The 12,334-nt window shown below is 36.8% G+C and overlaps 1 protein-coding gene across 4 annotated transcripts in view; it reads left to right on the top strand.

Moving 5' to 3' along the window:
* LOC148949930 (RNA-binding protein 25) overlaps positions 1-12,334 on the top strand; it is a 132,010-nt gene that overhangs the window by 33,713 nt on the left and 85,963 nt on the right. For all 4 annotated transcript variants that reach the window (XM_089092018.1, XM_089092017.1, XM_089092020.1 and 1 more), the window contains 3 exons: positions 7,317-7,454; positions 9,172-9,345; positions 10,699-10,778. In XM_089092018.1, the coding sequence (XP_088948144.1) occupies positions 7,317-7,454; positions 9,172-9,345; positions 10,699-10,778 (392 nt within the window). The remainder of the gene's footprint in view (positions 1-7,316; positions 7,455-9,171; positions 9,346-10,698; positions 10,779-12,334) is intronic.

Raw genomic sequence — 12,334 nt, forward strand, 5'->3', positions numbered from 1 at the left:
TTGGTTACTTCAACATCCCCCACAACAAGCCCTGTTAGTTAAACTGTTCCAAACTGTTCCTAAGGTATTGTTGTCACGCCCTTTTTAAAACCTGCATACATATGGCGTGATGTGATTCAGTTCATCTCCCCCACCCCCCTCAAAAATACTTGAAAATTTCAAAGTCATTTCATTATGTATAGTTGTAATAGTAGTAACTTTTGTAGTATTGGCCTTACTAGATGTAGTATTAATTGTAATTGCAGTAGTCCTAGTAGCAGCAGTAGTATTAACACATTGCCTTTTGTTCAGGTGAAAATCCCTCTCATTGTCCTTTAACTTTCAACTTAATACAATTAGTCATTGCTGATATGCCCTTTGGATAATCTGTTTGTCAGTATACTTAGTAAAATTTTCATCTCAATGCTCTTAGCCTTACAAGTAGTTTCAATAGAAGTAGTAGTTGAAGCAATAGTATAGTAGTAGTAGAACTGGTAAATGTAGCAGTGGTAGTAACATTAGTAATAGCTTGGATATATAGCCCTTTGGTCAGATTATCTTCCCCTTTAAGTATTCTCTGTAAGTTCTAACTTAATACCTAAGTTCATTCTTGAGATACGCTCTTTTGTCAATTTACATATACATTGCATCTTTTGATTTAGTTCAGATTTCCTCTCAATATTGTAAGTGCAGTATTGTAGTAGTAGTAGTGGTGGTAGTTGCAGTGGTAGAGGTAACATGCAAATATTGCCTTTTAGATCATCTCCCTTATCATTTCCTGAAAGTGCTAAATCAATATACATAGGCATTCCTGAGTTACGCCCTTTTGACAATCCGCATACACATAACTTGTTTTGATTTACTTCTCTCTACTCAGCATTCTTTGAAATGCTCACCTGATTGTCCTTCGTCGTTTTGGAAAGTAAAGTTCAAAATACATACCTTTCTCAATAACATACGAGCGTGGTCTGAAAAGTTTCCGACCTCTACGTGAAGATGGCAGAACTCGTCAATAAAGGTCAGGGAATGTAGTTGTGTATCTTTTGACAGCAACACATCAAAGTTTCAGCCATTTTGGACGCGCAGTTTTTATTTGACAGTCGTTTTAGTGAGTCGATGTGAGTCTTTGTGTGAAAATGGAAAAAATCGAGTATCGAGCTGTCGTAAAATATTTGTTCTTGAAAGGAACTAAGTCTATGCAAATCAAAGATGAGTTGGACTCTGTCATTTTCCACAGTGAAGTTTTAGGTAGCTGAATTTAAACGTTGCCATAAGAGCATGGGGCCCATCTGAATTTTATACGATCACCCGTACCATAAAAACCATATATGCCCCGGGGCATAACTTACAGCCCTTACCCCTCTGCTCTGGGGGTTTTGTCCTCCCTGAAGACATCGTTATATGCTCTTTGGACTATTTTGAACAAAATGGCTATCACAGTTTCGATTGGATACGTTTGGGGAAAAGATGATGTCTGGGGGGGAGGCTAGTTACCCTCTATCACTTTTGGCTCTTAAAGGGAACTAGAACTATACATTTCCCAAACAAAGAAATGAATCGGAAAATGACAAACGGGTCGACGGCCAGTAAAGGAAAACAAAGAGAAAAAAAATAAAACGAATATTTTGCCTATATAAAACAAGGTGTCTTCAGCGTAGAAAAAAAAAAAAAAATGATTTAAAACTAAATATATATATATATATATATATATATATATATATATATATATATATATATATATATATATATATATATATATATATATATATATATATATATATATATATATATATATATATATATATATATACTACTAACAACTCACCGCAGCACCAAGCCGCCTGAGCCAACACAGCTACGTACGATCCTCCTCCACCCCAATCTATTCAAAGCCTCCCTTTTTGCACCCGCCCAGGAAGTTCCCATTTCCTTTAAATCTTTCTTTATGACGTCCTTTTACCCCAGACGGGACGACCTGCTTTCCGTTTAGCCCTATATGGTTGGCCGAAAAGAACAATCTTCGGCAATCTGTCATCCTTCATTTGCACAACGTGCCCTAACCATCTCAACCTTACTTTCCTTATACACCTGGAGGGCGGTATTGAACCACATTTTTTGTATAGCCTATTGTTCAAAATACGGTCAGTCAACCGAGTACCAAGAGCAATCCATAAGAAATTTCTATGGAAAACATCTCGCAAATCTTCATCCGCTTTTCGGAGCGTCCATGCTTCAGAGCCATATTTGACCACTGTCATCACTATAGCTTCTAATATTCTAATCTTGGTTTGCAGACTTATCTTCCTATTCTTCCAGCCTTTTTTTAACTGTGAAATAACACCATGAGCCTTGACCATTCGACTTTTAACATCTTCCCTGCTCCCACCATCATTACTAATAATTCTTCCAAGGTAAATGAAGCTGGCCACTTGATCAATCTTTTCATTACCCAACGTTACCTTTTCATCTTCACTTATTCCTAGCCTTTGTGACTTAGTCTTCTTAACATTAATTTTCAAACCATTTCTAGCACCCTGGATTCGCAAAACCTCTAAAACTTCATTCATTTTGCTCAAACTTTCATCTAGGATGCTTAAATCATCGGCATAATCCAAGTCAGGAGACTTTTTCCTCCCCATTTGATTCCGTGGTCTCTCATTGCCTTTTCTGTGCTCCTTAAAACAAAGTCCATCAAAATAAATCATATAAAGGGGGATAAAACACAACCCTGCTTAACTCCCGATTTAATTCAAAACCAGCTGCTACTCTCATTTCCTGTCTTAACTTCAGCAGTGTTATTCTCGTACATAGCACTAATCACTTTAATGTATTTGTCTGGTATACCATACAAGGATAAAACCATTACTAAAGCTCTTTTATCAACAGAAACGAACACTTGCTCGTAATCTATAAAACTGAGGACCAAAGGTGTTTGAAAACTCAGGCACTTCTCAATTATTGGCCTAAGAGTGAAAATTTGGTCGACACATCCTCTACCTTTTCCAAAACTGCACTGCTATTCTCTTAAAACTTTGTCTGCAGCATCTCTCAGTCTAAAAAGTATCATGTTACTAAGTAACTTGCTACCTACAGAAACCAGACTAATGCCTCGATAATTACCACACTCTCTCTTATCGGCTTTCTTATACAGTGGTTTAATTAAAGTTTTACTAAAATCTTTAGGTACTTCCCCTTTTTCAAAAATCATATTCATAATCTTCAATAACTTATTTCTGGCCTCAGAGCCACCATATTTAAGAAACTCATTTACCACCCTATCAGCACCTGGAGCCTTATTATCCTTTAATCTTTTTAGTAATGTTGCTAATTCCTTCTCACAAAACAAATCTTTTCTCACGTCCAAAGCATCGCAAATTTTTTTATTTTCCTCTATATTTTTTCCTGCAACTCTATCTCGGTTAAGCAAGTTCTCAAAATGTTCGGCTCATCTCTCTTTTGTTTTTTCCTTATCGCTAATTGCGACCCAATTCCTATCTTTAACTGGGCCAGGTCCGGATTGACTACTCCCTCTCGATTTGTTAACATTTCAGTACAATATTTTACTATTATGATGTCTAACTGCATCTTCCAGGTTCTCGGCAATTTTATCTAATTCATCCACTTCACACCTACTTAGTTCATATTTTAATGCTTTCTCCACTCCCTTTACACTTCTTTTGTTTTCATACGATCTATCACTCAGATAGTTCTTGTTCAAGTCTTTTCTCCTTTTTATTAAACATAAAGCTTTTTCACTAGTATTCATAGCTGCAGTTCTAGCCTTCTTCTCTAATACACCTTTCGCAACTTCACAAAAAGCTTCTCTAACGATATTTCAACTATCTTTCACGTTGTAAAATTTTAAACTTAAGTTCAACATTCAGCTGATTCTAAAACATTTGTCTCAAATTTTCATCTTGGATTCTGTCCACATCATAGATTTCTGGGAGGTACTTACCCTTCTAATATTTCCGTTTTAAATTAACACTTGACTCTACTAGATGGTGATCTTTACTTTTAACATCAATAACAGCACTCCTATATACCCTAGTATCTTGTATTGATCCTGCCAGTCTTCGGTTCACTAAAACATAACCAATAAGGTTTGCTGTCTTATCATCACGTGAATACCATGTTAACTTATGAGCCATTTTATGACCAAACACCGTATTGGTTATAACTAGATTGTTATACCTACAAAATTGCAAAAGTCTGTATCTATTACTGTTTTCTTTTCCTACACCAAATTTACCCAGGCTGGGATACCATCTATCGCTATTTCTACATACCTGGGAGTTAAAATCTCCCAGTAATAACATCATTTTTCTACCTGGGACCTTGTCTATTTGCTCCTGTAACTGTAAGTAAAATTCATCTGAGTCACTAGTATATCCGTCAGTCGGTTCTACAGGGGAGTATACTACTATAACTGATACCCTGAACTTTCTAGTCATAAAATGAGCAATTAGTATTCTATTATTAATAACTTCCCAGCCTAAACAAGACTTAGCAGCTTCCTTATTCATCATGAGCCCTACTCCCTGTCTATGTACCCCATCCTTCCTGCCTGAGTAAACAAATTCTATATCACCTAATTTCATGCTTCCTGGGATATCCCTGGGATATGAGTTTCTGAAACTCCTAATAAATCCAGTTCGAATTGTCTGAATTCGTCAGTCAAAATGTCGATACGACAGTCATTTTTTAACGTTGTAACATTCCAAGTTCCAATTTTCATGTTCTTTAAATCACTGAAATTATTTTCACATTAGGAAAAGCAATGATCCCGGATACCAGTGCAGGACGGGGATCACATATCTTCTCAAGTCTACACCGAAATGCTTAAGCCGGCTTAGAACCGGACAGCAAGAAGTGCCTGAGACTTCCATGACTGGAGGCTTTGTGCAATCCTGGGCCCATCTTGGTCACAACATGGTTTTCAGCACTTGGCAATGCTCTTCTATCAACAAGAGTCAAAATCCTGCACAGACAGTCTCAAGCCTATTACCTCCAATTCATTATATATTCATGCCTACAAATATTATGCTACTACGGGGAGGCAACCCATAATAGATAAATTAGCTAAGAAGAGGTTTTTCAGCCCAAAGACGCCCATCAAAACATACCAAGCCCAGAAGAATTGTCCATTAGTCAGAATCCCGTGATAATGCTGTGTCGTTTACTAGGCTATAATTTCCTCGAGGGGCGCCACTCCTCAAGTGGGAATAGAGTTGACCGCAAGGTCCCCAGTCTTGCAGGTACCCCGAAAAGGTCGAGGCAACCCTTTGCAGAGGTCGTTGTCCATAGATCTGGATCTTACGCTCTGCCACAGTTGTCCTCCTATAGAGGATCCTCCCGCGATGGTGTTCTGCATCACCATGCAATTTAACCCATTACTATATATATATATATATATATATATATATATATATATATATATATATATATATATATCCCAAAAAATACCAACTACAATATATAATATACAATTACTCACATATACAGTTGCCAGCTATTTTTTTCATGGCTGGCCAGTCAGACCTTAGATCTTTTATTATACATTTCCAATCAAATGAGCCTCCTCTAAAGTTCACTCGACCACTCCTTCCATAAAAAGTGTATATGCACCCAGGGCATAACTAAAAGCCCTTGCCCCCAGACTCTGGAGGGTTGTTTCAACTCCAAAGGCCAAGTTATGTGATCTTTAGACTTTTTTTTGAAAAAAATGGCTATCACAGAACTTCTATCAGATGCATTGCGGGAAAATACGACGGGGGGGGGGGGGTAGCTGCCCTCCGATCACTTTGACTATTAATAAGTGTACTAGAATTTCTGATTACCAATCCAATGAGCCTCCTCCGACTACCCTTTATAAAAACCTTATATACCCCTAGGGCATAACTTACAACCCTTGCCCCGAGATCTGTGTGTGTTTGGGGGGGGGGGGTGGTGGTTGCCCTCCAATAATTTTTGACTTAAAAAGGGCACTAGCCTTTTCAATTTCCAATTAAATGAGCCCCTTTTGAAGTTTCTATCACAACTCCTATATGAAGTGCCCTGGTAAAAAAAAACACCACGTATATGGGGTACATTTTTGTTGTCGTTGGCAGCTCTGCTTAAATATATTAAGCTAAATACTATCTCTAGGGTAATCTCAATAACATTGATCAGGTTTGTTGTTTTGACTTTTACGTTTTTCAGAACAAAGCAGATGAATGAATTCTCAATTAGTACTTGGTAATGATGATTGGTGAATAGATGGGCTTTTGGAATGTGATATGCATCACCTTCGATAAGGGTACATCAGGTTGATAAAATTTGATATAAGTTAAAAAAAATAATAAGTTTAAACAAAAAAGTCACTTTACTAGAAATGAGTGAATTCAAATTCGTAGATAAAAAAAAAAAAAATCAAGATCGTTAATTGATATCGTGCTTAAATAAGAAAAAGAATATGATAATAGGCATTTTTTGAATAAGAGGGAAAAAATTTGCACAACAAAATAGCTTTTTTTATTCAATCAGTTTGTAAAAAAAAAGATGAAGATTTATTTATATAACATGCTATGCTGTGTTAGGATTATGCCCTCGATATGCCAATGATCCTTTACCCGTGGACCCAAGGTTTTAAATATATGTTGAACCATCACTAAAGTGGATTAAAAGATGGCTTTGAAGGGATAGCACGTTAGAGATATTGGATAGATCTACAGTTCTGGAACGGACTGTGTTTCTGTGTTCTGTACTTCACGTTTTCTGTACTTCAGGTATTTGGAGTAAAATAGACGCCTTCGTTTTTGTATTGCTGTCATGGCAATCAGTGGCACAAGGATGAACGCTGGTGCTGAGAAATTTCCTTAATCTGGAGCTATAGATTTTGGCGAGTTCAGAAACCTGGAGACAACATTGGCTAACGATGATTACATAAATGGTGGGTGGGGGACCAGTGAAAGGTGTCGTGTCTCTTACAAAGCTGGAATTACGGGAGAATGAAGGAATGCAGCTATGTGCAAATGCCTTTCCTATGAAGTCAATTGTTGTTTATGAGACTTATGAGAGCCTATTACTGCAGTTCTGCCCTCCGGTCAATGATTGGAACCTCTCAATTTGGGAAGTGGCAGAGTAGCGTTAAAATCTGTGACTGGTATCTTTGGATATGTTTAACCAGTGAGATAGGGAGTCTGTAAGCTTTAAGCGGTCTGGACCTCGATCGGTTCGGTCTCATTTGTAATGAATTTTTTTAAGTATGGTTTGAGATTATAAATTAAATTTAATAATGTATATGTTGCTCTAAATTTTGCCCTGGTAAATTTTACCATCTGTTTTGTATTTTTCAGCATTCGGTTTTTGTGAATTTGCCAGCCCCGACTCTGCTTTACGAGCCATTCGAGTCTTACATGATTGGCAAATAATGGACAAGAAGCTAGTGGTCAAAGTAGATGCAAAGACGAAAACTTTGCTTGAAGAATTCAAAAGTAAGTAAATATTAAACTTAGTTTGCATTTTTATTATTCAAATTTTTTTGGGGAAAATTTTCAACATCATTTTAGAAAATTTGTGCTTCGTTGAACGTATGAACATGACGGAAGAGCTCTCCAGACTAGTCTAATCCCAGAATAGGAGGACATCTACGCAGCGGCTCACTTGAGAGAAGATTGGAGGCTACGTATGACGCCCCGTGTGGCTCCAGAGGGACTTAGATTTGTAGAAACTTTGAATATCTCAAGAATTATTTCTTTTGTGGGCGGAATCAAATAAAGGGCTGAGGATACTGTGTTCGCTTCTTGCCAAAAGTGTGTACGACTTCAGCTCCTAAAGTTAAGTAAGTAAAGCAGGACCGTATCTTGGATTTTTTTCGTTGTGGGGCGGCGGTAAAAAAGGATTTTTTGGAGAGCGTTTTTCGACAAAAAACGTCAAAAAACGCATAAAAAATTTGTTTATATTTATTTTGTTTCGTTTTTGTGAGTTGGACAATTATTTCGGGGAAGGGCCCTCTCCCCTGGATACGGCCTTGAAATAAAGTTATCAGATGTAATTTCCGAAGACTAATTAAAATGCCACTAACCAATTAACATGACATTTGACTTAAGCCTACGTCAGCTAGAAGCCTGCCCCATAATTGATGCGTTCTTCCGATGCTGGATTCTTTGGGCCTAATTTCGTAGTTTAGTTCACGCTAAAGCCCGTGGGTAAATTTTTTCCCTTTTGAGAAGTACGTGTATTACGAGCTTCTAAAGTTAAAAATCTGTCGTTAAGTTACTTGTAATTGGGTATAATAACTCAAGACCAGCAATACCCATATCACTGAGTTTCTAAGTCTTATGTGTAATAGGTTTTTAATTTCGATGCCGGCCTCCTCGTGTGTTGAACTGGAAATATCCAACATAATTTTTAAGTGTCTTGTGACAATGGGCTTTATCCCTTCTCTCTTATTATGGAATTAAACGCTGTCTCAGTATTAACTAATTAAGGGTGTGAAAAAGATGACGGCTAACTTTTGCAAACTAAAGCCATAATTTGGAGAAGATGTATGAATATTATGGAAGATATCAGTTCAATTTAATTAATTAATAAGAAGATGACTAACTTTTGCTAACTGAAAGCCATAATTTGGAGAAGAGGTATGAGTATTATAGAAGATATTGGTTTAATATATCTTAGGTTATATTATTACATTTACTTATGCTAAATGAGAAAATGAACACCTGGATGGGAATAAGGTTTCCAAAATTGTAAAATTTTATTTATTTTCGTTTTTCAAAAAAAAAAAGAAAAAAAAAACAGAGCTAAAAAAAGACAATCGGTCGAGTTGTGTAAAGTTATCTAACTTGTGTTAATATTATATAAATTTTATTTATTTATCATAATTTTTTTTTCTTTTAACAGAGAAAAACAGAGCTCTTTAAATGACAAACAGTTGAACTGTGTAAAGCCATGAACGTGTTCAGGTATGGACAAAGTTCCAAAGCTGCCAGTAGCAGAATTCGACAAAATTCCAAAAGCTGCCAACACTTTAGCAGCACAACTTGTGTTTTGACAGCTTTTCTTTGAGCAAAAAACATTTTTATATGTAAAACTAGTATTTTCAGACAAAATCGAACAAATTTGAAAACTGCCAAGTAGCATTTCTGTTTTGCTACCCCACTTTTTCCATGGCGGAACTTGTATTTACTTACTCTTTTATAATTTAAGCCAAAAAAGTCAAAGAAGATCAAGCCAGGTCTCCTAAGAAGGAAGAAGAAGTCACTTCGGAGGATCCATTTTTTACTGAAGAAATGAAGAGGGAAGATGAACAAGTGATGAGAATGGTGAGAAAAATTGTGAGAGATAACGAACCTGCCATGTTGGCTATGGAAATTAGAAAAGGTGATGAAGTTTTTCCTGTTCAATCTCTTCAGTTATTTAGCCAATTATTAAGAAGGGGACTTAGTAATCCATGTATCCGCGATCCCTGTTTGCAATCCTGTGGAACCTTTTAAGGGGTGTCACAAGGATTTTCCTGGTGGGTGGAATTTCGAAACACACACACACAAAAAAAAGAAGCATTTTTGATAGGTTTTCGGGGGCTAGGTTAAAAGGGTTCTTAGACAGTTGGCTTGGGGATCGGATTCCTTGTCCTAGGTGCCTTGTCCATGCTGTAATCCTTGTGCCAATGTTAGTATGTGTTGTCTCGTTTGAGCCCAATATAATATCCGCTACGCAAATTCGTACCTGATAATTTAGCATTCCCAAGTGATTAATTATATTCAGTATTTCATTTATGTTTGATAATTCGTTTAGCTGCGCTCTTGTCTGATCCACAAGGAGGCGTCAGGAGAGTTTTTCTGGTTGTGGGAAGATTTTGAGAAATAAAAATTATATTGTTGATCATCAGAAGCTTGGATAAATAGTCCTTTGGACAGTCTGTTTTGGGAATCTGCTTCGTAGTCGGAAATACAGATACGCTCTAATACTTATGGAAATGCTATTGTGTGTTACTTAGTTTGAGCCCGTCGTAGTTCCCGCTACGCAAAGGCATGCATGATAAATAAAAATTTGAAATTAATAAATTACTGACAACTTTTTTCCCCCTTATGCTCATCCTGGATCTATTCAAACCTGGAAACGGCTATTATTTAACGTTTTACTTTTGATTTTCAACATTGTGAAGTTTTTAGGCAGTACCATAATTTCGTCAGTGTTGTCACGTTGATCCGTTAAAATAAATAAGCGAAATTAATTATTTAAATACACAAGGCTTTTCGCCCTTAAAAACTCAAACATTAACAATCCGTTGATTCCCAAGAGCAGCTAAACCTTCAGAGAAAAACCACACCTCCATATTCTGTTGGTACTATGTATTTTAGCTTATTTTTTGTTACTGATATGTCACCTAGGTTTTTTTTTTTTTATTTGGCGCCCACTACAACCAAAAAATTCCATAACTGCATATGGAGGTCTTTAAAATTGAATTCCCTATTTTTCCTAGCTTTAAAGATTTATACGATCGTGAAAGTGTCCACTTAACCAAATTGTGCTTTCACTGTCCTTGGTATTTCAACTACATATGGAGCACGAAGGAAGTATACGAATTGAAAGCCCCCCTCCCTTCCCTATATTAGCCTTAATACCAATAGGCTAACGTACCATAGGAAGTTTCAATAGATTTTTAAAAAAGCTGGCACCCTCACTTGTTATATAAAGTGTAAAACCAACTTTCAATGTCTACTTTTTTTTTAGACCCGCCAAAGGAAAGGTCTCTACCAGTCCCTGGCGTTAAAACTCAGGAACGACTTCTTCAATTAACTCAAAATGATTCGGTAAGTGAAACAATTTTAGACTTTTTGAATGTTTGCTAAAACTTACCTTGAATTTGCTTAGGTTTTGTGATATGAACGGATGTGGTTGAGAAGAAAAGGGGAGGTCGTATTAGCCCATTTCATTACCAGTCACTTAGCTTGGTGCTAAGAGGGGAACCATGGTAATGAAGTAAGGGCAACCATGGGGCAGCATTATCATGGTTGTCTCTCAGAAAAAAAGCAAATGCCATCTAAGATTCTTCCACGAAATATTAAATCTGATTGTGAAAACCTGAATAAAAGTATCATCTTTTTATTTTACCCAGTTGACTGACCATATTTTAAACAGTAGGCTATACGAAAAGTGGGATTCAATCTCGCTTTCTAGGGCTATAATGAGGGAAAGATTGAGATGGCTAGGGCACGTTCTGCGGACGAAGGATGACAGATTGCTGAAGACTGTCCTTTTGGCCAGCCGTCTAGAGCTAAACGATGGGAACTTCCTGGGAGGTGTAAAGAGGGAGGCTTTGAATAGATTAAGACGGAGGAGGAACGCGTGTTGCTTTTTTGGCTTCATGTGGCTTGGTGCTTAGGCGAGTTGTTAGTAGTAGTAGATTGTAAAAACTTGAAAAAAAATATCATCTTTTTATTTTACTTGTCTTTTGTCTTTTATTTTGACTACAATAGGCTGAATATTAAAAAAAAAAACCAGTGAGTTAAAGTAGTTAAACACTTAGTTAAAGTTAGAGTAGTAAAGATTGTACAGTAGTAAGTTAGAGTAAGAGTAGTAAATAAAGCTAGAGTAGTAAGTTAGAGTAATAAATCTGCGAATATCTTCTTAATGACCTTATTTTTTATTGACTAAACCTAGCCCTCCTTTAAAAAAAAAATAAAAAGTGCTTTCAGTGAATTTATGGTTAGATTTAGCTTTGGTCGTTAAATTTTGACTTTTAAGAGTTAACCTGTCCTATAAATTCATTTTCACAAGGAATTTTCACCTTTGAAATTAATCAAAATAATAGGTAACATTCCTGAATCAGGTTCAAATTGTGACTCTACCTCACTTTATAGTTTTGTCTCAAATGGGTTTTTAAATTTTCGGCTATTATGGGCTAGAGTTCGTTCTTTACTAGGCTACCCCTTGAGGGGCAACCATGATAATGAATTTCGTATTATTGATGGATAGCGTTGCACCAAGAGTGTCGCTAGTACTTCTTAGTTCATATGAAGGGCATGCTATAATACCAATTATCCACCTCTATTCAGTTTCTTGGTTATATCATGGTCAGTTTTTTGGATATATCATGGTTACAGTAGTAGCTGATTCCTAGTAGAGAGCCAACTTCGACCCGTAGTAAGCGAAACACGGCCAACGTATCCAACAACGTTCAAGCCAACGTATCCAACACGGAGTTTGACGCGGGTTATGCAGATAATCTGTTTAAGTTCCATGTTCAACACGGCTTTGGGTGCTCATCAGAACCCGTGTTCAACCATGCTGTTCTACCGTGTTCCAATTTTGAAGAACCCGTGTCCCTCATGATTGAAACTCGTAAGATGAAAACGCTTTAAAGTTC

The sequence above is a fragment of the Artemia sp. Qi Xiang Cuo genome, chromosome 7 (assembly GCF_049724085.1).
Source record: "Artemia sp. Qi Xiang Cuo chromosome 7, ASM4972408v1, whole genome shotgun sequence".
Classification (NCBI taxonomy): Eukaryota; Metazoa; Arthropoda; class Branchiopoda; order Anostraca; family Artemiidae; genus Artemia; species Artemia sp. Qi Xiang Cuo.